General features: G+C 60.5%; 2 protein-coding genes across 4 annotated transcripts; one reads left to right on the top strand and one right to left on the bottom strand.

Moving 5' to 3' along the window:
* The first annotated feature begins 138 nt into the window (after positions 1-138).
* On the top strand, positions 139-22,350 carry LONP1 (lon peptidase 1, mitochondrial). Its single transcript, XM_059918670.1, is given in 20 exon segments — positions 139-225; positions 227-313; positions 315-581; positions 3,408-3,496; positions 4,064-4,183; positions 6,153-6,384; positions 7,814-7,875; positions 8,228-8,357; positions 8,746-8,829; positions 10,753-10,973; positions 12,646-12,784; positions 13,508-13,686; positions 16,005-16,092; positions 16,475-16,597; positions 16,680-16,796; positions 18,979-19,119; positions 19,489-19,654; positions 20,502-20,713; positions 20,788-20,952; positions 22,003-22,350. Coding segments are annotated over 20 exon segments (2,886 nt in total). The 3' UTR covers positions 22,180-22,350.
* RPL36 (ribosomal protein L36) lies at positions 17,281-23,765 on the bottom strand. Of its 3 annotated transcripts, none has more exons than XM_059918688.1 (4): positions 23,667-23,765; positions 23,391-23,485; positions 22,674-22,808; positions 17,281-17,672 (listed from the first exon to the last, which is right to left on the bottom strand). In XM_059918688.1, the coding sequence occupies exons 2-4, from the start codon at positions 23,481-23,483 to the stop codon at positions 17,607-17,609; spliced, it is 294 nt and encodes a 97-aa protein (XP_059774671.1). In that variant the 5' UTR covers positions 23,484-23,485; positions 23,667-23,765; the 3' UTR covers positions 17,281-17,606. The 3 variants fall into 3 exon arrangements, with proteins under 3 accessions (XP_059774671.1, XP_059774669.1, XP_059774670.1); XM_059918686.1 differs by lacking the exon at positions 17,281-17,672 and adding an exon at positions 22,474-22,601 and having other exon boundaries at positions 23,667-23,764; XM_059918687.1 differs by lacking the exon at positions 17,281-17,672 and adding an exon at positions 22,474-22,601 and having other exon boundaries at positions 23,597-23,691.
* Positions 23,766-23,950: the final 185 nt, after the last annotated feature.

Below are 23,950 nucleotides of genomic sequence, written 5' to 3' on the forward strand. Positions count from 1 at the left end.
GCCTCCACTCTTCCAAGTCCCGCCCTTGAAGCCGTCCGTTTCCGGCCACCCCTCCCGCGGGCACGCAGGCACGCGCCGGCCGTCACGTACGCCCCAGCCGGGTCCGCGGAAATGACGCAAGTCCCACGCGCCGCCAGGATGGCCGGGCTATGGCGGCGGGTGCAGGCTACGTGCGGCTGTGGGGAGCTGCGAGGTGTTGGGCGCTTCGGCGGCCGCTGCTGGCCGCCGCCGCGGGGCGGGTCCCGACTGCGGCCGGAGCTTGGTTGCCCAGAGGCCGGCGGGCCTGCGACGCCTCTCCTCCCTGGGCGCTGCGGGGCCAAGGCCCCGCCGCCGCGGGCCACTGGCGGGGACTTAGGGATGCTAACAACCGCAGCGGCGGCGGCGCATTCTCGGGCGGCGAGGATGCCTCCGAGGGCGGCGCGGAGGACGGGGCCTCGGGCGTGGGGGGCAGCGCGGGCGGCGGGGAAGGCCCTGTCATAACGGCGCTGACGCCCATGATGATCCCGGACGTATTCCCGCACCTGCCGCTCATCGCCGTTACGCGCAACCCAGTGTTCCCGCGCTTTATCAAGATTGTCGAGGTAATGAGAGCCCCCGCCTTGGCCTCCGTTTCCCCCACGTCTGCAAGCTGCAGGTTGGACCGAGGGATCGCTCAGCACCCTCATGCCTCACAACTTGAAAAAGTTCGAGTCCTAGTTTTCTCACTACTAGCTCGGTGAACTTGAGCCAGTTTCCGCCCCCTTTCAGATCCTTTCAGGAGAGTTGAATCCAACGAGCTTAGGATTGTCCACTTAACAGTCCTAGTCATAGAAATTCGGTACCGGGAAAGATCAGAACAGTCTTGCCACTCGGTTACTTTTCTGCTGGTCTTGGTAAATGTTTTGTGACAGTCTCCCCCAGGGTGGTCTGCCTTCTGGTTAAGAGCCCCTTCGGGATCCGGATTCATTCCTTTCTTAAATGTTTCTTGAGGTCATGTGCTAGGTACGGTTCTAAGTCTTAGGGATACAGCCCTGAACAAAACGGACACACTTTCCTGCCTTTGGCCCTTAGGTTCCAGCGGGATTCGAGAGGTAATAAACGAGGCTAGGAAGTAAATTATGGGCTGGAAGGCTGTAAGTACTACAGGGGATGATAGAGCGAGGGATTGTCCGGAGTCTCAGGAGGAACATGGCACAAGGATGTTCCCAGGGGTTTATTCATTCATTTATTCAGTAGGGTGTTCTTGTTCCCATGTAGCCGGCTGAGGATTCAGCAGAACAAGTCAGACACAGCCCCTCTGCCTAAGGAACTTATATTCTGGTGCAAGAGACAGTAAAGATCTTTTCAGACTAAGAGCCACGGGATGTGGGGTGGTGCAAAATGGACCAGGGTGATGTAATAGAGAGAAAGCAGCAGGAGTGCAAGGAACTTGAGTTTTTTAATGATGTGGATACGAGTCCGTGGAGGAGAAGCGTTATCTCTTAAACTGTCTAAGCAAGGTCATACAATGAGTCAGCTCTGCATTCACCCTCCAGCCTCTGCCCTCACTCTGCAGTCTCTGCTGAATAAATCTCAGCGATCCCTTGGAAAGGGAAAGGACGGTACAGAGGGACAGCATTCAGCCAGTGTGGGGGGGCGGGCAGAAGGAGCCCCCTCCACCTCCTCTCCAGCACTGTGTGTGCGTCCGAGCTGCCCTTCCAAGGGCCTTCCCTGATGTTCTGTAGTGGGTACTGGCAGGCCTCAGGGCCGGACCCTGTGGGTTCATATCCTGGCCCCTCCACCCCTAGCTCCATAACCTTGGGCAAGCTGTTCCTCTGGGCCTCCACTGTCTCATATGTGAAATGGGCGTAATAATAGTACCTCATTTCTTAGAGCTGTGATGGGAGGTAAATGAGGTCATGTCTAAAGGCCTCAGAACCGTGCCTGGTGCTTGGTACGCCTTCGTAAGAAGCGGCTGCTGTTACCCATGTGGTGCACTTTTGACACCTCAGAAATGAGCCCTGGGGGTCTTTTCTCCATACTTGACCCCCCCCAACCCCAGCCGTCCTCTCTACCCTCCCAGGCCCCTGGGGCCAGGATGTTCAGCAGGTACGGTCCCCTCAGCCCCTCAAAGTGGCAGATGCCCCCTGTCCCCAGTACCCAAGTAGAGACAGGATTCTTCCAAGAGATTCTGTGTGCCCACCTAGGGCTAGGCAGGAGGGCTACATGAGATGCTGCGGGTAGTGTGAGACTGGCATGTGGAACTCGCATGTGCTATCCCTGTTGCTGTTACTTTATGAATAATGAAAAAGGCGTCCCACCAGAGGGAGGGACAGGTGCTAAGATGCAACGGTCAGCTGTTAGCCAAGGAGAAAGTGGGAGCTCCCAGGGGACCCAATAACTGTTTCTGAACCTGTTAGCCAAGCTCTGATTACTCTTGATTTGGTAGTTGACACTGCATGCGGCTCACTTGCCCCAGTGGCGTCTCTCCTTATTAGTGGCCTCTGAGTATAGACCAGTGGCTCTTAATTTTGGGTGGGTCATGTAACCCTCCTGACGGATGTCATGGACCTTTTTTCTGGGGAGAATGCATTTAGAGTGTCAGGAATTCCCATACTGTGTGGTCATGGAGTGAGTTAAAACGCTGCTTCTCAAAGCCGGGTTCCTGGACCAGCAGCCATCACCTGGGAGCCTGCTTGAAGTGCAGACTCTCAGGCCCGCTTCAGCCCTCCCAAATCAGAAACTCCGGGGGGGGGGGGGCGCCCAGCCGTCTGTTTTAAGAAGCCCTCCAGGGAATTCTGACTTGTGCCAAAGTTTGAGGGCCATTAAGTTTAATTAGAGTCTGGTCTAGGAATTAACACAGGCTTGAAGGAAATCATTTGAGCCCTAAGGACACCTGTGCTCCTCCCTATCAGCTGTTTCCTAGGAAACATCATTAGCCCTCTACCTGCCAGTGGAATGACAGGAGAATGTGCTGTGATGGGGGGGGTTTCGATGATCAATCAATAGGATATAGATGTGATTGGGATATACTTTCCATGAAAATTGGAGGAAATTACCAGCCTGTGGGGTGTGTCACATTTGAATTACGCACATTTACTTTTGTCCTCCCGAAAAGAAAAGCAGAGAGTTTAGATTTTCAAGCCAAGGCATTTCGCTACAGAAACAGCTCTTGAAATTGGATGTGAAATCAACTTCTTGGTACTGGCCGTTTGTCTCCTTTTAGTTTTCTTTAGGAAGAGGGAAAAACTAAGGAATGCAGCTCTTCAATACTGCCCGTACCTTTTTTTTTTTTTTTTTTTGGTTCAGAGGTTCCTGGACCGTGTTGGTTAGTCCTGGATCAGATTAGCACACCCCTAGAGAGTATTACAGAAAATGCCAGAGCTGCTGTCAAAGTGTCAGCTAGAAAGCCTACCCTGCGTTTCACTTTGGGGTCATTGTCATGCTAGGTTAAAAATAAGAAGTTGGTTGAGCTGCTAAGAAGGAAAGTTCGCCTCGCCCAGCCGTATGCCGGCGTCTTTCTAAAGAAAGATGACAAGTAAGTGTAATTTTTCCTTCACTCCTTGTTGAAGCCGCCCTGGATTGTAGCTCACCGAAGAGCCTGCTCCGTACAGTAGCCGGGACCTCTGACTCCTGACCTGAAAGAAACCAAGTCAGACCTACGGGGCATGAGGCCGAGAGCTGAGCATCCCTTTTCAGTCTGGGCTGAAGACTCTGCCCCAGGCCCTGGGCTTCATGCGTGGTCCAGGTTGGGGGAAGCTAACCTTGGGGGACCCCTGGTGTTAGGCCAGGGTGAGCCTGCTTCAGAGCAGAGCTAGGCGGGCAGATGCGGGGGCTCCAGGCACATCCACCTCGACTCCAGGTAGGAATGAGTTCCTCTTCGAAGTCGGAAGGTGTGTTCTATGCAGGCTCCATAAGAGGAGGTGTGGAGTGGAATCCAGATTCCATCTGGCCCCACCTGCCTGTATGCGGTGACCCTCAGGGGCGGCCCAGAGCACCTGTAGGAGCAAGGAGGTCAAGGCCAGGAGGGGTGTTTCTCTTCTTTCTCTTTTCAAGAGAGCCAGAGCACCTGTGCCCATGTTCCTTTGTGTCCCTTCTCCCTCAGCAACGAGTCTGACGTGGTCGAGAGCCTGGACGAGATCTACCACACGGGGACATTTGTCCAGATCCACGAGATGCAGGACCTTGGGGACAAGCTGCGCATGATCGTCATGGGACACAGAAGGTGCGGGAGCCCGAGTGCACGGGGCGGGGCGGGAAGAGTGGCCTGGGACGCCCCAGGTTCCAGCACCGACCTCCCCTTCTTGGCCACCGCAGTGACCAGGCCAAAGGTAGAGGTGGACCCCCCCCGCTTCTCAGAGCCGCTCTGCTTAAGCGGCAGTCTGAGTGGTCAGTGAGAAGCCATTTCTCACGCCCGTTAGTCCAAAAAGCACCACGAAACAGAAGATAGCACGTTGCCTCATGGTTCATGTCTGGGTGTCAGCACACCTTCCCCCTGGTGCCTGCATCTGCGTCTCCATTCAGCTTGACAGGTTGGGGTTTTTGTTTTTGTTTTTTTCCTGGCTGCACCATGCAGCTTGCGGGATCTTAGTTCCCGGACCAGGGATCGAACCCGTGCCCCCTGCAGTGGAAGCACGGAGTCTTAACCACTGGACCCCCAGAGAAGTCCAGGTTGCGGTTTTTTACTCAGCCAGTCTATCTCTACCTCCTCTGCCGAAGGGCTTCATATGGCATTTGCAAGCCCAGTCTAACCGGCTGTATTGTTACGGCTAATTAAGAAAAACCTACATGATCAGCTGGGTTGAAGCTGGAAGCACCTCCCCCCCCAACCCCAGCCGTCCTCTCTACCCTCCCAAGCCCCTGGGGCCAGGATGTTCAGCAGGTACGGTGTTCATGAACACGTTCATGAATGTGTTCATTTCTTTTCACGTGTTCCAAGGAACATTGGTCTCCCAAGATGAGACGCTTGTCAAAGGTGTCCTGTGATCACAGACATGTGGGAGACGTTTCAGACTCACCAACCGTTAAGGTCGTAGTGTTTGGAAAAGCTTCTTACTGAAGATGCCCGTTGGTGTTTGTTGACTCGAGAGCCCTTCATCCTTTTCTCTCACGGAGCCTTTTTCTGTGTCAGCCGGCAGCTCCCCCAGAGCACACCGGGGAAATGGTCCGGGCCGGCAGCGCTTCCGTGGATTGTCCTGGTGGCATCCCCGCTGCGCCGAGCCCCCATGCCTGTCTTCACCTGCTCGCGTTAGAGTCTGTTTTAGGGAAGAGGCTGTTCCTTTGTCTCCTGGGAGGATTCATGGCTCAGAAAGAACAGAATAAGATACAACCAAAATTAATAAAGACGGTGCGGCTACTCACTGCTCCGCTAACTTGCAGGGTGCCTTGGAGAATGAGTCCTGCTGAGTCCTGTGGCCAGGCCACCTCGGTGCTCACTGCGTCCCGACCTCCTTTTCTGTGTGCATCTTGCTGGTGTCTGCCCGCCACTGAGTCTGCGTCCCCGGTAGCGTTCAGGCCTGCTCTCTAAGGGCGGTACTGTTGTTAGTTACCCCATGTGGCAGAAAAGGGCCAACACGTCACTGAACACCGGGCGCCTGGTGTCTGCTGGGCGCCTGGTGTCTGCCAGACCCTCAGGTGTGAGCGGAGTAGCCGGCGAGGGGCCCAACTTGGGGAGCCCGCCCGCCGCATGGGGAAAACAGGTCACCAGCTAAATTCTGACGGTGGCGGGTGCTTTGGGGTGAAAATGACGATGGATGGGGGGGTGGGGTGGGTATGTGCGCACGTGGGACTGGACTTCATGTGGAGTGGTTGGGGAGGACCTCAGTGGAGACGCCCTTGAACCTGGAGCTGAACCTTGTGCAGGAGCCACTGTGTGGTGAGCTGGAGGCCGGGGGAATGGCAGGCGGAGTCCCCGATGGGCCCCAGAGCGCGGGCTGCCACTGGCGTCCTCGTTCCTGGAGGACAGCGGGCGTTGGTGTGGGAAACAGTGGATGGGTTGGCTGCAGTCTGGGGCAGAGGGCCTGCTGGTCTTGGGTTCTGAGACAGCAGCTCCTCTCTCCCCACTAGCCCTGGTGGCTGCAGGGGCCTGGGCCCAGTGAGCCCTTGTGTCATCAGCACCGCAGAGTGTTGTGGCCGGCAGGACGCCCCCCTTCCCCCCAGCCTCGGTGGCTTCACCTCCTCTTCTCCGTCTTCAGGGTTCACATCAACAGACAGCTGGAGGTGGAGCCGGAGGAGCCCGAGGGCGAGAACAAGCAGAAGCTGCGCAGGAAGCTGAAGCGGGGCAAGAAGGACGCGGAGGAGGACGGCGGCGCCAAGCGGCAGGTGGAGGTGGTGATGGAGCCGGACCCCAGCCCCGCTGGTGAGGTGCTCATGGTGGAGGTGGAGAACGTCGCCCACGAGGACTTCCAGGTCACGGAGGAGGTGAAGGTGAGTGCACACGGGGGGCAGAGCACCCTCTTCCTCCAGGAGTCCTGGGAGGAGCTGGCGTCGGGAAGGTCGGAAGTGCACTGGAGCCTTGGCTACTGTGAAGGAACCGGGTCCTGGCTCCTCCTCCCAGGCCCAGGGGTGGGGGAGCGGGCGGGGCACATGCAGCTGATTCTGTGACCTGTGCTTCCAAGACGGGAAAGAGCCTTCTGGCCACCTTGACCCCAAGCCTAGGCTGGCCTGCCTTCTTCTCCATAGCATGGCGAGCCAGCTGTCGAGAGGGTGTCGGGAAATGTCCTTCCACCATCCTTCTCATGTAGGTTATGGGCAGAGTGACCTGCCTCCAACGGGGAGAGGTGAAGAAGAAAGGCAAGGCAGGTGGAAGGCTCCTCGGGTGCGCCCGCACCTGGTGTCCTTGGCCTCCCCCAGGGGGAACACCAGCTTGGCGTAGCTGACAGCTTTGGTCTGAGGCTGGGGTGGGTTCTGAGCTCGGTGGGAAGGAGTGCCACAGTCCATTGGTGATGGCTGCTGCGGGCGCTGGAAGGGGCCCGGGGCCGGCAGTTGCCTCCATGGGGCCCTCCAGAGCAGCTCTGCCGGGGAGAACTTTCCATGTGCTGGATGCATTCTGTGACTCTGCACCATTCGGCCCCTGTGACTGTTGAGCACTTGATCTGTGGCTGCTGTGACTGAGGAACAGAACGTCTGATTGTATCTCATTTCAACTCACTTAAATGTGAGCAGCGCCTGGTGGCTGCTGTCCTGGGCAGCCCAGCCTTAGTGTTTCCTTGAAGGCTCTCACCTGGGGGGAGGGGAGGGGAGTGGGGAGCTCGGAGCGCGGCGCCTGTCCCTCTTGACGCACATGCCGTGCAGGCCCTCCAGCTGGCCTGTTCTGGTTCCTTCTACAAAGGTCATCCCAGGCAGATCAGGGACAAAGCCATTAACCAGAGGCCGGCGGATCACACTGAAAAAGCCCAGCAGTGGTGGCTGCTTGCTTCGTGCCGGCGGTGCCCTGCGCAGAGTGCCAGGTGCCGGGACCTGTGGCCTCTGGAAACGAGGCGCAGGATTTATGCCATGAACTGTGTCCAGTGATCCTGCCGGGAGTGTCACTGGCCTCACTGTGGCGGCAGCGAAGGCAAGGACAGCAGTACCCGTGGCATCCGTAGCAGAGCCGGCTGGGGCGAGGTTCTGGTGGGACAGACCTCGAGCCCCTTCTCCCCGCCCAAGATGGCTCGTTCTAAGGTCGAGGTTCAGAGTGGTCCACGGAGACAGGCTTGGTTTAGGTTTTGCTCTTGGGTCCTGAGTCCCTGTGACTTGTGAACTGGGGCTCCGCTCCTGGGCCTCTGGGGCCGTCCTTGGCTGGGCCGGGTGGGAGGGGCTCCAGGGCCACAGCCCCCTCTGGTCCCAGTGACCCACTGGCCTCCCTGCTTGCCAGGCCCTGACGGCGGAGATCGTGAAGACCATCCGGGACATCATCGCCTTGAACCCGCTCTACAGGTTGGTCTCCTGTCCCCTCCTGATGAGGCCAGGCTGGGCCTGTCTGGCTGCTTGTCTTCATTGAGATCCTGGCTGGGCTTGGGGACTGCCTAGCCTCTGAGTGGGGAGCCGCTTCCCTCCCAGCAGGGAGGCCCCGGGGCGGGCGGGAGGTTGGAGGGGGCGCAGCCTACCGGCCCCGGCTCTCTCGTCATCAGCCAGGTAGGGGGAGGGCATCTCAGGAGGGCTGCTGCATGGCTGCCAGGGTGGCTTATGTCTGGGCGTTGGGGCGTTAGTCCCGCTGCAGGATGGGCCACGGCCCAGTGTGGACCATGGCGGTCCCGGTGCCCCGTGGCAGCATCGCTGTCCCTTCCAGAGAGTCTGTGCTGCAGATGATGCAGGCTGGCCACAGGGTGGTGGACAACCCCATCTACCTGAGCGACATGGGCGCCGCGCTAACTGGGGCCGAGTCCCACGAGCTGCAGGACGTCCTGGAGGAGACCAACGTGAGTGCGGCCTCCCCGCCTGGCTGCTGTCCTGGGCTCCGGTGCTGGGGTGGGTTCCCGTTAGCTCACGTCCTTCTGTCCACGTCCGGCCCCTCGTTCTTGGTAGCGGCCGCGTGGTGTCCCACTGGGCGGCGCCCGTCATTCAGTGGGTGGCGTGTTTGGGTTGTCGCCAGTCTCGTCGTTACGAGCAGCACCTCTGCCAGTGTCCTGGTCCACACGGCCTGCAGACCTGTGGAGTGTGGCTAGAGCACTGGGCTTGCTGGGGCAGAGCGTGCGCCCCTCTCGGATTTGGGGAGGCATGGCCTGTCCACCTGCCCCGGTTCGCGCTCCCTCCCCACGGCCCCTCCACACAGATGGCCATCCTCTCACGTCTTCCCTTTCTTGGCAGATTCCCAAGCGGCTGTACAAGGCCCTGTCCCTCCTCAAGAAGGAGTTTGAGCTGAGCAAGCTGCAGCAGCGCCTGGGCCGGGAGGTGAGCGGCGGGGCGGGGCCCCAGTGCCCAGGCGAGTCTCTGCTGCGAGGCCGCGCTCCCCCTCGGGGCTGGGAACCTGTGCAAAAGTGTCAAAATGGTGCCAGCACCTGAGTGCAGAGTGAGAGGTCCCGGGACCCTCCTGACCATTGAGGGAGCCTGGGGGGAAATGCTAGAAGTTGGGAGCCAGCCTGGGAAAGGTCGAAAGCTGTTTCCCCAGACTCAGCTGTTGGATGCCCACCTTCCCAAGTGGGCAAACCCATGGAGTGCCTGGATTGTCGGTTACTTAACGTTTTCCAGATTTAACTCACTTTTACCACTTAGTTGTTTTGTTTATTTATTTATTTTATTGGAGTGTAGTTGATTTACAATGTTGTGTTAGTTTCTGCTGTACATCAAAGTGAATCAGTTATATGTATGCATATATCCACTCTTTTTTAGATTCTTTTCCCATAGAGGCTGTTATAGCACTTAAGTTTTTTTTTTTTTTTTAATTATTTATTTTTGCCTGTGTTGGGTCTTCGTTGCATGTGGGCTTTTCTCTAGTTGTGGCGAGCGGGGGCTACTCTTCGTGGTGGTGCACGGGCTTCTCATTGTGGTGGCTTCTTTTGTTGCAGAACATGGGCTTCAGTATTTGTGTCTCGTGGGCTCTAGAACGCAGGCTCAGTAGTTGTGGCGCATGGGCTTAGTTGCTCCGCGGCATGTGGGATCTTCCCAGACCAGGGCTCGAACCCGTGTCTCCTGCATTGGCAGGCAGATTCTTAATCACTGCGCCACCAGGGAAGCCCTCACTTAGTTTTTTGTTTTTTGTTTTTTTTTTTTTAAATAAATAAATAAATAAATTTATTTATTTATTTATTTATTTATTTATATTTTTGGCTGCGTTGGGTCTTCATCGCTGTGCATGGGCTTTGTCTAGCTGCGGCGAGCCGGGGCTACTCTTTGTTGCGGTGCGTGGGCTTCTCATTGCGGTGGCTTCTCTTGTTGCAGAGCACGGGCTCTAGGTGCACAGACTCTAGAGCGCAGGCTCAGTAGTTGTGGCGCACGGGCTTAGTTGCTCCGTGGCATGCGGGATCTTCCCGGACCAGGGATCAATCCTGTGTCCTGTGCATTGGCAGGCAGATTCTTAACCACTGCGCCACCAGGGAAGTCCCCCTCACTTAGTTTTTATGTTAGGAAAAGAATTCGTATCATATTTATTTTATTTATTTATTTATTTCAAATATTTATTTATCTATTTGGTTGCTCCAGGCCTTAGTTGCAGCAGGCAGGCTCCTTAGTTGTGGCTCTTGGCCTCCTTAGTTGCGGCTCACCGGCTCCTTAGTTGTGGCATGTGGGTTCCTTAGTTGTGGCAGACGGGCTCCTTAGTTGCAGCTCAGCTCGCCGGCTCCTTAGTTGTGGCATGCGAACTCTTAGTTGCGGCATGCATGTGGGATCTAGTTCCCTGACCAGGGATCAAACCCAGGCCCCCTGCATTGGGAGCACGGAGTTTTTAACCACTGTGCCACCAGGGAAATCTCTTGTATCATATCTTTAATTGGAAAAGCCACTAGGCAGCTCTCACATGCAGGGGCACAGGACAGCAGGTCACTGGGCGGGCGCCGATGCTGACCTAGTGCCCTGAGCCCGCGTCCTTCTGTTCCGGCTGTTAGAGGGAGCGTGGCACCCCTTTGATTAACGTGAGGGACACACTGGCATTAGGCCCAGCTTTTCCTGGTCGTAACCAGGATTGAAGGGCGGATTCCTTCCTCCCCTGGAATTCGGGTGTTACTTACCGCGAGGCCCGTGACCAGGAGGACTTAGGGTGGAACGTGGGGGAAATCGGAGGCTGGGTGCCCTGGGTTTCTCTCCCATGTCCTGAGGAAGCAGCAGGCCCACCCTGGGCTGCGTCCCCTCTGCTCTGACGGCGGCTTCTGGGCCCTGCAGGTGGAGGAGAAGATCAAGCAGACGCACCGCAAATACCTGCTGCAGGAGCAGCTGAAGATCATCAAGAAGGAGCTGGGCCTGGAGAAGGACGACAAGGACGCCATCGAGGAGAAGTTCCGCGAGCGGCTGAAGGAGCTCGTGGTCCCCAAGCATGTCATGGACGTGGTGGACGAGGAGCTGAGCAAGCTGGGCCTGCTGGACAACCACTCCTCCGAGTTCAAGTGAGCGCCGGGGGGCCCGTCTCTTTCCCCAGCCTCAGGAAAGCTGGGCATCTGGCTGGGGTCCCCGGAAAGCCAGGAGGGTGGGCCCCTCATGCATGTTCTGGTCACGGTGGGTGTCCATCCTCTCGTATCGCCCCTGTGCGGGCCGTGTCTCTGTCGCCCCTGTTTCACAGATGAAGGAGTCGAGGCTTGGAGAAGTTACGTCAGTGCCCCTGCCTCTGGGCTGGCAGATGGGGACAGGGATTTGAAGCCAGGGACATCTGGCTCTAAGCCAGTGCCACCAGTCAGGACCAGGAGTCCCCAGGGCCATTATTGCTCCAAGGCCACCCCCTCCCCTGGCCTCCCTCTGGCGGCTTTGAGAGTCAGCCAGGAAACAAGCGTCTTCCTGGGGCCCTGGCCTTGCCCGGCAGGTGTTGTCCTGTGCACACTGGCTAGGGGTTGGGCCCCGTGGGATGCTTCTGGCTGTGCCCGCAGCCCAGGCCTGGGCGTTGCTCCGGCGCGGCTCGGGGGACAGCTCCTCAGAGGGGGGATCTGAGCGGGCCTGCAGCACCCGACCCTCCCGGGCTGCTGGGCCGGGCCCCTCTCTGGCTCAGGGTGTCTGGGGAAGGCTGGTCTCTTTGCACGAGGACCCTGGGAGACGCTGGTTCCCCTGGACGCCGCAGGCCTCCCCGCCAGAGATGCCCCCAGCTCCTCTCACCGGGGCAGTGAGTGCGCTTCCCACACCGATGTCAGGGTGACCACACGCTTAGTCCCTTAGAACGTCACAGACTCATGTCACGGTCTGGAGGCAGAGGCCCTCACGTCTGGCGTGGTGGGCAGGACGGGCTCCTTCTGGAGGCTCTGGGGAAACTCTGTCTCCAGCCTTTTCAGCTTCTCGGAAATGTTCCATGGCTCCCGGCCCTTCCTCCGTCTTCCGAGCACGTCACTCCAGCCTCTGCTTCTGTCGTCCGCCTCGCCTCTTCCCTTGACCCTGACCTCCCTGCCTCCTCCTTATCAGGCCCTTTGTGAGGGGTGCCTCTGTCCCTGGGTGCACAGCCCTCGGCCTGAGGTCACGCTCCAGGCCTCAGTTTCCCCACTTGCCCTCATCAGGTTGTCCCTCCCCCATCCTACCCGCTGGCCCCTCCTGTGCTGTGGGACCCTGAGCCGGCCCCATGCTCGCAGAGTCTCTGGTCTGGGAAGCAAATGTAGCCCTTGTGCCAGGAACTGCACCCATACAGGCAGACCTCGGGGACACCGCAGGTTGGGTTCATAGCAAAAAAGCGAGTCGCGTGAATTTTCTTGGTTTCCCCATTCGTGTAAAAGTTATGTTTACGCTATACTGTAGTCTGTTAAGTGTGCAGTTGCGTTATGTCTAAAAAAAGACAACGTATATGCCTTTATTAAAAAGTACTTTATTGCTAAAACGACCATCACCTGACAAGGCACGGTTACCACAAACCTTCAAGGTGTAAAACACGTGGTGTCCACCCAGCGCAGTAGGCGAGGCGTGTCTGCACCACGCCGGGAGCGGGGCAGGCCAGGCTGGGCCGGCTTCTCAGGGCAGTTCGGGCCCCAGCTGACACTTGGTGTAGTTCTCACGTCGGGCGCGTGGGTCCCAGCGCTGTGGATGTACAGAGCGGGCTTCGGGCGGCTCACTGGGCCCGCTCACCGGCTCTTGTCTGTCCTGTGGCAGCGTCACCCGCAACTACCTGGACTGGCTGACATCCATCCCGTGGGGCAAGTACAGCAACGAGAACCTGGACCTGTCCCGGGCCCAGGCGGTGCTGGAGGAGGACCACTATGGGATGGAGGACGTCAAGAAGCGCATCCTGGTGAGGCTCGGCCGCCCGCCCTCCCCGGGGCCATGCCCGCATCCCCGCTTGTGCGTGGGGCGCCCGGCCGAGCTCTGAGAGGCAGCGGCTGTCGTGTCTGGATCTGTGAGGGTGGTGGAGGCCTTGGGGCCCGGGAGCCAGGACTCCCCCTGTGCGGTGGGGAAAACCCAGGGGCGCTCCCTGGAGAGTCTGGGGGTCTGGTGGGGGCTTGGCTGGGCCAAGGCTGGTGTGGGGTCAGCAGGGGCCGAGGAAGGTGAGGGATGGAGGGGCCCAATTGGAGGGACCAGGGTTGGAGTGGCTCGGAGGTGTTAGGGGCTGCCCAGGCCCGCCTGCTCGCTCCAGGGGGCTCACGGATTCCCCAGGGGGATAAAAATTGTGCTCGCGATAGGAAGCGAGGGCCAGAGGCGTCTGGCTGAGAGCGGGTGGGCCAGCGGGGAGAGAGGACGCTGTGATCCAGGTGGGGAGCTGCCAGGTGGGTCTGGCATCGGGGTCACCCAGAGCCCGTCACCCGCGTCCCTTGCTGCCTGCTCGTCCTGTTGGTGCCACAGGCTGTCCCTCCTGTGTCAGATGACAGTCCCGTCAGCTCGGCCCCTCTGGGTCAGGCCCTGTCCCTTCTCGCAGCCCCGGATGCCTGGATGGTGGGGAGGCTCAGGCCCGGCGGGGGCCCTTGCCCTGTGGAAAGGGCAGCGCTGTCTCACGGGGTCCTCCTGCCTCTGCCCGCAGGAATTCATTGCCGTCAGCCAGCTCCGGGCCTCGACCCAGGGCAAGATCCTCTGCTTCTACGGTCCTCCAGGTGTGGGCAAGACCAGCATCGCCCGCTCCATCGCCCGGGCCCTGAACCGCGAGTACTTCCGTTTCAGCGTCGGGGGCATGACGGACGTGGCCGAGATCAAGGGGCACAGGTTGGTCCGGCCTCTCCCCCTCGGGGCTCACCCCGCCTCCCATCAGCCTTCCTTCTCTTGGGTCTGTTCCTACTCTGTAGCGTGATGGTGGCGGGCAGCAAACTCCACTCACGCTGGAATAGGTAACTGAAAAGTCAGGGTGTCCATCTGACCTCAGGCCTGGCTCAGTCCAGGTGCTTAAAAACCTCGGATCAAATTGGATCAAAATCTCGGCCTCTCAACCACTGGAAAGGCCTCTTGGCCAGGCTGTCAGCAGACGGCCCCCTGGTTCCAGCTTCCATCCCACCAGCTCAGCACCCCGCACCCCAGCAACACTGGCCGCAGGCCCGGGGACTGGGGACTAGAGTGGGAGGGGAGACGGTCTCCCCAGTGAGGCCTCAGCACCTGTCTTGGTTCTTGCCTCCCTTGTCAGGCCCAGAGCCGGGCTGGCATCCCCTGTGCGCAGGCTCTGACAGCCACCTGGCCCGTGCGTGGTGTCCTTCTGTGGGACGTAAAGGGTGTTGTGTTCCGGGGCTTCCCGCCATGCTGGCCTCCGCAGAGGGTGGTTTTTTGAAAAGCCTTGGTGAGACACAAGTGCAGTGGGTACACGAGTGTCTGTTCCGAGTCGGCCATGCATTTCCATCCTGTAGTGTCCAAAGAAGGTTTAAATCTGTGTTTAAAAGTTACTTTTCTGGCTTTTCCAAAAGCGTGGACAGCTCTGGGCACCAGGGTTCACAGGCCCTCCTGGCAGCAACGCTCCAGAGCCGGGCCGCCCGCTGGGCAGGGTGCAAGCACCCCAGTCTGCTGCAGCCCCCCTCAACTCCTGGCTCTCTCGAGTCCTCTGGATGGTGGCCAGTCTTGAGACCTCACCAGCCCGGAGCCCGGTGTGAGCTCCAGGGGTTTGGAGAAGGGAGTCGGAGCATGGTGGGGCCCGGGTGGGGGTCAGGAGGGGACGAGGCCGGCACAGCCTTGGGGGCGGGGTCACTGGGAGGCCTGCAGGCTGGAATGGTGCAGGCGTGCCCGGGAGCTGCGGTCTGAGCTGGGAGGTGCAGCAGGATGGAGGTGGAGGGGTTGGGGGCTGAGAGGGAGGCAGAGGCAGAGCCGGGCCCTGGTTCAGGAAGGACGGAGCTGCAGACAAGCACCATGTGCTCGAGTTTCTAAACAAGCAGGAGATCTGTGACGCTGGGGGTGAGTCTTCGGGGAAAGGGCACCCAGCAGGGTGTGAGCAGGTGGGCGTTCTGTGCTGATGTTGGTCTAGGGACAGGGAATTGACTGCTGTTATACTGGTGACAGCCAAATCCTCCTCTGCCCACAGCCCTCCAGGGCTCCCACCTCCCTCGGGTTAAAGCCCAAGTCCTCCCCGTGGCCCACAAGGCCCTGCACGACCTGCCCCGTCCCCTCCCTGCCCTCCCCTCCTCCCTCTCTCCCCCTCGCTCACTCTGCTCCAGACACATGGGCCTCCTCACTGTTCCTCCAACACACCAGGCACGGTGCTGCCCCAGGGCCTTTGCACGGGCTGTGCCCTCCGCCTGGAATGCCCCTCCCCCAGACACCCATGTGGCTCCCCCTCACCTCCTTTGCTTGTAGCCTTTCCCTAAGATGTTCCTTATCTCTTCCTTAAAATACTGCCTCACCCTCAAACTGGCGTTCCAGATCCTCCATGCCTGCTTTTCTTCTTTGTCGCAGATACGAAGTCTTTCGTACCTTGTGATTTTCTCCTCTGCCTGGTTTGTGGTCTGTCTGCCCTGCTGGGCCTTAGCTCACAGCACTGGACTCATGTCTGGTTTCCTAAGAATGCCAGGCAAGCACCTGCAGCCGAACTGGGCAGACAAGTAGGCTCTCAGGAAACGCGCCTGAAAGGACGTGCCGGCTGGGGCCGGGCCCTGGGCCTGGTGACCCTGAGGCCCAAGGACCCAGGCGTGCGGGATGTTCCTGCCGCAGGCCCTGGCTGCTCCCTGCCCCTCTCCTTCTGTTGGATCGGGCAGTGCCGGCTGGGTTTTGCCATCTGGGTAGGAGGTGCTGGCTAGCGGGAAGAGTCTGAGTGATACTTGGCTGTGAATCTGTCCCCGCCCTGAGCCTGAGCTGGGGGAGCACGTTGACAGCCCCAGGACTTGGGACCATTACGCTGTCAGGATGACCCAGTGCTCTGCCCACCTGCACAGTGCGGAAACATTTATCCTCCGCCAGGGCCACGCTGTGTGTGTCTCCCTGTGTCTCCTCTGGGCGGCCTTGGAAGGCATGTGGTGATCCCTCAGCTCCAGGGGAGCTGGGCCTTGGGCGCCAGTGTGGCTAGCCCAGGCGCTGGGGCACCGACCGCCCCGCTGTGCCCTCTTCCGCAGGCGGACGTACGTGGGCGCCATGCCAGGCAAGATCATCCAGTGCCTGAAGAAGACCAAGACGGAGAACCCCCTGGTTCTGATAGACGAGGTGGGTGGGGCCTGAGGGCTGGGCCCTGGCTGGGCTCATACCCTTCCCTGAGGTTGGACGTGGCCCCTGGGTCCTCCTGGCCCACAGCTGCAGGTGGCCCTGACCAGACGGGGTCTGTTTTCAAGGTGAAACTGTGGCCCACTGCGGTTTCCATGGTGCCTGAGTCACTGTGGGTGGCCTTGTTGCAGCTGGCTGTCTCATGACACCGGCCCCCTCCCGCCCTGGAGGACCCGGTCCCTGCCCATGGCCACACGGTCAGGCCAGCCCTCCTGCTCCGGGCTTCCCTAGCCCCAACCCCCAGTGGTCTGGTCTCCCGCTGGGGTGTCTGGCGCTGGGGGGAGGACAAGGGGCTAACACCCGCCGCCCCCTGCTGCCCCTTCAGGTGGACAAGATTGGCCGGGGCTACCAGGGGGACCCCTCGTCAGCGCTGCTCGAGCTGCTGGACCCTGAGCAGAATGCAAACTTCCTGGACCACTACCTGGACGTGCCTGTGGACTTGTCCAAGGTGCGTGTCCCACCTGGGGGCTGGGCCAGTGGGGAGAGTCTGGACGCCCTGTCCTACGGCACCTCACTGCCGCCTCCCCCAGGTGCTGTTCATCTGCACGGCCAACATCACCGAGACCATCCCAGAGCCGCTGCGGGACCGGATGGAGATGATCAACGTGTCGGGCTACGTGGCCCAGGAGAAGCTCGCCATCGCAGAGGTAAGGCAGCCCCGCTGGCCCGGCCCTGGGGAGGGGCGCCCCGCGGCCACTTGGGCTCAGGAAATATCCGAGTGCCCACTAGGTGCCAGGCCTTTAACCGGAGCTACGGGTGCAAGCCGCAGATCCTGCTCTGGGGCTCCCGAGCCAGGAGGAGACAGACGGACGTGGACGGGATCTGCCCGTGTGGTGTGATTACAAGACACGGATGACACCAAGGCGGGGGTTCGGGGGGCTCCCCACCCCAACCAGTTGTCAGCGGAGGGTCTTACGATTCAGTGCAATTCTGACACTACCCACCCGGAAACGGCATCAGACCCCAGGTTCAGGGCTCAGACCAGAGCACTGCCCCCACTTTGGATGCCAGCCCCCAAGTCCCTGGCCGCTCTTACTTTAGACTGACTGGGTATAAATCGGGGGTTCCCACAGCCCCCTCCTCGGTTTGATAATTTGCTGGAACAGCCTACAGAACTCAGGAAGACAAGAGTTTTTAACTTACTGTTACCAGTTTATTATAAAGGATACAACTAGGGAACAGCCAAAACAGAGACTCCTGGGGCAAGGTGTGGGGAAGGGCCCATTACTGGGCATGGTTGACCGGATGACTGATTGCATCATTGGTCACTGGTGATTAGCGCCCCTCCCTGGGGGCTGAGGATGGGGCTGAAAGTTCTGTCCCTCCAGTCCCTTGGTTGGTTCCTCTGGCCACCAGCCCCCATCCAGCTGTGCTAATGATCACTTCTTGAAAGGGGCTTCTTGTGAATAAGAAAGGATGCTCTTCTCGTCCCTGTCACTCAGGAAATTCCAAGCGTCTTAGAATCGCTTGCGCAGGGAATTGGGGCCAAAGACCCAATATGTATTTCTTGTTATAATCACAGGCTGTAGAACAAGAGCAAGGAAAGACACTCCGTGAGCACAGTGCTGAAGGTAACACAACCCCACCTTGGCCTTCAGGGCCCAGCACTGTCTTGGGGTTGTGAGTTCGGCTCTGACAGTAAGTTACCCCTTGAGTGCCCCGCTGCCTCGTGGTCACGCACCATGGCCGGTGTCGTGCCGGGTCAGTAACGGCTGTGGGCGCGAGAGTGAGGCTGCTGTCTGTCTGCCCACCAGCCGTGCTTCCCCGGTTTATGGGACTGCCTGCCTGGGCTTTCCTGGGCCCAGGCCCTCCCGGGATGCGGGCCTCTGTCTGCACTTCTATTTGTAGGAAAGCTCTTCCTGGGCTGGTGGGATCCTTCCCTTTTCCTGGTGCCCGGGTGTGTGCGGTGCTTTACTAGCCTGCAGTCAGTCAGAGGAGAGCCGGATTTCCTTTCCAGAGGGCTCGAATTCCTGATACAGTGTTTTCTTTCCAGAGGGGGCTTTAGTACATCTTGTCCCCTTGAGCCCTTCGCAGCCCTGTGACAGGTGCAGGCTTGCAGTCTTTGCATCCCCTGGGGGGTGGGAGGCGAGGAAGAGGAGCTCTTGGCTGAGGCGGTCGCAGGGGTACTGGGACTCCCCGTCACTTCCCCCGTCCCCCACCAGCCTGGACACTCGACCAGGCAGAGGAGGGGCAGGCTTGGGGGTGTGGGTGGAGGGGTTCCTTCAAAGCCCTGAAGGGACAGCAGGAGGAACATAGGACTGTGGGACGCTTCTGCCCCGCAGTCAGTGCTCAGGACTGCTCAGACTCCGCCGACTGCTGTGTGGCAGCAGTGGTGCTGGGCCCTGAGTGACCCTGGAGCCTCTGACCTGCTCCCCATCCCCACCTGCTCTGTGCAGCGGTCACATAACCGGTCTCTGTATGAGGAGGAAGTCTAGGGGTTCAAGGAGGCCTTCCTGGAGGAAGAGGCATCTAAGATGAGCCTTGGGAGCATGTGGAGGTGGCAGGCCAGGCGTCTGCAGGTCCTAGGCCCACCGTTCAGGATCCTGGCGCCTGCCGGGCTCTCTCCCTGGACACTCTGCCACCCTCTCCTGGCCTTGCTGGCTCTCCTCCCTTCAGGTCTCGGCTTAGGTGTGGTCTCCGGGAGCAGCCTCCCCTCACACCCTCTGCTGAATGGCCCCCAGCTACCCCCGGGGACAGGGCCTCCACGGGGCAGGTCCAGGGTCTACCTCGGTGACCTCGTTTACCCGGCCAGGGGTCTTTGGAAGGGTGGGCAGGGCCCACGGGAGAGGCCCTGGGGGTCCTGATGGCGGCTCTCCTCCTCCCTGGCAGCAGTACCTGGTGCCTCAGGCCCGCGCCCAGTGTGGCCTGGACGAGAGCAAGGCCACACTGTCATCGGACGTGCTGACCCTCCTCATCAAGCAGTACTGCCGGGAGAGCGGCGTCCGCAACCTGCAGAAGCAGGTGGAGAAGGTGAGCCGGCCTGCCCGGAGGCGGAGGGACGCATGCTGTCTGAGGCACTCACAGCAGGTCCCTAGAGGAGTCACAGCCACAGGCAGGAAGTAGATGGTGGGGCTGGGGGAGGGGCTGGGGAGGCAGTGGTTAATCAGGACAGTTTCATTTTGGGAAGATGAGAAAGTTCCAGAGGGGATGGTTGGACACCAGCGCAAAGGCATTTCCTGCCACTGAGCTGTACACTTAAAAATGGTTAAGATGGTCTTAGGTCACGTGTACTTTATCACAACTGTAAAGAATTAAAGGCAGGTGGAGGAGAGTTGGGGGCAGGGGGTGGGGGGCTGGTTCTGTGGCCCGGCCGCCCCCCAGCCCGCTGCGTCCACACAGGTGTTACGAAAGTCCGCCTACAAGATCGTCAGCGGCGAGGCTGAGTTCGTGGAGGTGACGCCGGAGAACCTGCAGGACTTCGTGGGGAAGCCGGTGTTCACGGTGGAGCGCATGTACGACGTGACGCCTCCCGGCGTGGCCATGGGCCTGGCCTGGACCGCCATGGGTGAGTGGCCTGCGCTGGAGCAGGCAGCGCCGGGGCTCTGCGCGTCCCTTTAGTCGTCTGCCCCCCGGTAGAGGTGGGCGCGCTCACCGCGGGCTGCTCTGAACGCCCTCTCCGCTGGTTGGTTGGCGGGGTGCAGTGAGGCCAGGGGACCAGGGCTGATCAGGGACGATGGGACCGCGAGGCAGCAGCAGTGCCCCGGGAGCTTTCTTTGGGCTCCTGGTTTTCAGGTTTGCCTGAAGGACAGCCCTTCACAGCACGAGACCCTGTCGCCTGGGGGGCCACCACCCAGTGGGGGAGGAGGCCCAGGCAGCTCTGGGGAGAAGGATCTGAGGGGCTTCTTGTCCAGACGACCTGGCTCAGCCCACCTGCACTGGGGAGGCTGTGTCTGGGAGCTACAAGGGCGGAGGGGGAGCGGCTCGGGGTCTGTGTAGCAGGCAGGGTTGGGTGCGGCCCTGGGGGCGGGGCACAGAGGAGGCAGGCTCTGAGCGGCTGGGCATCTGCTGGTTTGGGCTGCACTGAGAGGGACTGCACGGGAGGATGCGAGCTTGGCACCAGCAGGCTCTGCGCCGCGGGCAGGTACAACGTGGAGGCCCAGCACAGAGATCGTCTTCAGGTTTTCATGTAACCCGGTCCCCGCAGATGGATCTGCTGCCCCGAGGAGGTGGCTGCGGGGGGACAGTGCGGGCACTGAGGTGTGAGGGATGAGAAGGCTCTAGGCTGGGATGAGCCGGGGAAGGGACGGTGAGGGGCGTCCCCTCACTGGGGACGAGGGTGAGGGCGTGGCAGGAGCGGCCGTCCAGGAGTCTGAGGCATCCTGGGCTCATGGGCTCTGCCCTCGGTTCCCCAGGAGGCTCCACGCTATTTGTTGAGACATCCCTGAGGCGGCCGCGTGACAGCAAGGGGGACAAGGACGGGAGCCTGGAGGTTACAGGCCAGCTGGGGGAGGTGATGAAGGAGAGCGCCCGCATCGCCTACACCTTCGCCAGGGCCTTCCTGATGCAGTACGACCCCACCAACGAGTACCTGGTGACCTCGCACATCCACCTGCACGTGCCTGAGGTGAGGCTGGACCCGCGCCCACGCCCCATGCCCCCACCTGGCAGCCGCCTGCCCACCAGCCTGTCTCCCCCCAGGGCGCCACCCCCAAGGACGGCCCGAGCGCTGGCTGCACCATTGTCACGGCCCTGCTCTCCCTGGCTCTGGGCCGGCCGGTACGGCAGAACCTGGCCATGACGGGCGAGGTCTCCCTCACAGGCAAGGTCCTGCCTGTAGGAGGCATCAAGGAGAAGACCATTGCGGTGAGTGTCCCGCCCAGCAACACGGGCGCGGGATAGCGCACAGCCATCATTCACGTGTCAGGGCTAATCCCCCCAGGCGAGAAGAGTGACAGGCCCATTTTACAGAAGGGGAAAGTGAGGCCCAGTGGGCATGGGATCTGGATCTGCCTGGCCTGGCACCCCTGTCGAGCTGACTGCCTAGCCGCCCCTGCCTCCACAGTGGTCTTCCGCCTCTTCAGCCTCATCTCAGCCCCTCAGCGATGAGTAGGGTCTCCTGCTTCCTCACCACTGTGGGTGCAGGAGAGGCTGGAGGAGCAAGGCTTGGGCGCTGCAGGTGGACAGGGGGCCCAGAGCCCAGCGTCTCACTGGGTGTGCTGTAGGTGTGACTGTGGTGGATGGGGGAGGGGGCCTGTGCTTCCCCTCAGTGTTGGGGGCCCCCCGAGCTCCTGGCAGCGCCCCAGTGTCTCTCACCTGAGCCCCCAGGCCTCTCTCCCTGTCTACCTCAAAGGGACCGCAGTCCCAGGTGCCTACAGAGCACTCAGGGAGGGGCTCCTGTGATAGGGACACCCAGGCAAGGTGTGTGGGAGGCTCTGCACCTTGCTTTCCTCTTGCAAAGTGGGAGGTTCAGTGAGTCACTGCGTGCTGTCCCTAGAGCAACACATGGCGACACATGGGGACCCTTGTCCACCAAGGGGCAGAGTCAGGCTGAGGGACAGCAGCTCAGAGGCCCCGGGTGGGACAGGGCACGTGGCAGTCTTCAGCTCCTGTGCATTTTTAGGTGCCAGACCTCTAAATGTAAAGCAGTGGGTGCTGTGATTAATCCCAGAAACCATGGACCTCATAATTCCTGTATTTCCAGACACCTTTGGGGGTGGGGAGAGCCACTGGGGTGACAGCACACCAGAAGAGGCCTGGGTTCCTGCTGCCAAGCTACTGGAGCAGAGGCTGGTGATGTTACCTTGGGCCTCAGTTTCCTCATCTGGGCGAGGCAGGGTGGGCGCTGGGAACCTGGCTCCACGCCCAGCCCTCTCCTCCCTCCCACACTGACCTGCTGACCGCCCCCCATCCCAGGCCAAGCGTGCCGGAGTGACATGCATCATCCTGCCAACCGAGAACAAGAAGGACTTCTACGACCTGGCGGCCTTCATCACCGAGGGCCTGGAGGTGCACTTCGTGGAGCACTACCGTGAGATCTTCAACATCGCCTTCCCCGAGGAGCAGGCCAAGGCCCTGGCTGTGGAGCGGTGACGCCGGCTCCGGGCACTGCCGGCACCGCTGGGCCCGCCGGGGCTGGAACTGCGCTCAGGGGAGAGGCTCCAGGCGGCTGAGCCACAGGAAGCTCGGGAGAGGCCTGGAGCCCGACCTCAATCATGGCTTAATCGTTGACTATTTAATTATGATTAAAAGCTGTTTCCAGTACTGCTTGGTTGGCTGTGGCTTCTTTCTGTGCCCACCACCCTGCCTGTCACCAAGGTGCCCAGGGACACGTGTGCCCCAGCAGATGGCCCCCCCGCTTCCCACTGGCAGCACAGAAACCCCAAGTTTCTGGAAAAGTTTTATTGTGCACAGAGGGGAAGGGCTCAGTCCTTCTTGGCTGCCGCCTTCCTCATGGCGGCCAGGACATTGCTCAGCTCCTCTCTCTTTCTCTTGGCACGGATGTGTGTCCCCACCTGCCGGGCAAGGAGGGCCGTGAGCCTGAGCCCCAAGTCCCACCCTGGCCCTAACACAGGGATCCTACCTACCCTTTTCTTGATGAACTTGAGGGCCCGCTTGTCCTTGGAGACCTTGAGCAGCTCCATGGCCCGCCGCTCATAAGGGGCAAAGCCGCACACCTCCCGGATCATGTCCCGCACGAACTTGGTGTGCTTGGTGAGGCGCTGCGGGAGAAGGGAGGCGTCAGGGTGGGGCTCCGAGGGGGCGCCCGACCGCTCAGGGTCTCCGGGTGGAGTGTTGTGTGTCTGCTAACAAGGGAAGCCCAAATCCTCCCCAGTCCCCAATCTTATCAACATCAAAGTGGCACGTCACACCCGGCTCTTTGCACGGGCTGTTCCCCGGGCCCAGAACCCTCTCGCCCTGGACCCAAGCTGGGCACCATGGAATCGGGGCCGCTTAATGAAGAAATATATAAACCCCCATGAGCCTACGATTCCTCAACCTGACACACAAGGAATCCGCTTTCCCTCCACATTCCAACTCCGATCCAGAAACCCTTCTACTCGGCAAACTCCTGCTCATGCGTCTAAACCCGCTCCCAATTCGCTCCTGCCCCAGCTTCCGAATCCACGGGCCGGGAGGGTCCCGTTACTTAGGCCCGGCGGGCGCTCGCCGCGCAGGCGCGTAACCGGCATCTTCACTCTCTGCTCTGAGAAAGCCCGACACCCCCCTTTCTTCCGTTTAAGACACCAGGGCTCCCCACTGCCCTCGGGACTCGACACCCCGACTGCGCTCCCGGCACTCACCCCGCGGCGGCGGCTGTGCCTCGGCTTGCTCACGTTCTTGGTCACCTTGTGGCCCTTGTTGAGGCCCACGGCCATGGGGTAGCGCAGAGCCATGGCTGCGGACATGGGTGGGGAGAGGGGGGTGGAGGTGAGTCCCGGCTCGGTCCCCGCCGCCCGGAACCCCGCGCCTCGGCTCCCCCGGGCTTGCTCGCTGCACCCAACCATACCCCCGAGCTGCACTGGGGCCCCCAAGGGTCCGGATGGCAGCTGATGGTACTCGCGCTGGCCTTCACTAACCTGCTGCTCCTCAATGGCTGCCGCGGCGGAAGGACCTCAAACGCGCCGAACTCTGGGATTTCTACCAACCCGCGGGCGGCGCGGGCCAGAGAGGCAGGAATGTCGCGGGCTCCCCCTGGCGGCTGGAGGAGTCCCTGTGGGCCCCCTGAGCAGGCGCGCTTACCCTCGCGGGCCCAAACCAGTAGTCGGACCGGGTGGGCGTGGCTGTGGCTGCGGTGTCTCCCTCTGCAGGGTGGGTTGAGAGGTGGAATCCTACCTCTGCCGCCAGCTGGCTGTCCCAGCGC

Source organism: Balaenoptera ricei, chromosome 3 (assembly GCF_028023285.1).
Source record: "Balaenoptera ricei isolate mBalRic1 chromosome 3, mBalRic1.hap2, whole genome shotgun sequence".
NCBI classification, from domain to species: domain Eukaryota; kingdom Metazoa; phylum Chordata; class Mammalia; order Artiodactyla; family Balaenopteridae; genus Balaenoptera; species Balaenoptera ricei.

Bases quoted from the DNA above. Each gene is read 5' to 3' on its own strand.
- RPL36 (XM_059918686.1), bottom strand. From the start codon at position 23,483: ATGGCTCTGCGCTACCCCATGGCCGTGGGCCTCAACAAGGGCCACAAG. The intron at 22,809-23,390 runs GTGAGTGCCGGG...CTTCTCCCGCAG, and splicing joins GGCACAGCCGCCGCCGCGGG to CGCCTCACCAAGCACACCAA. The intron at 22,602-22,673 runs GTAGGTAGGATC...CTTGCCCGGCAG, and splicing joins TCAAGTTCATCAAGAAAAGG to GTGGGGACACACATCCGTGC.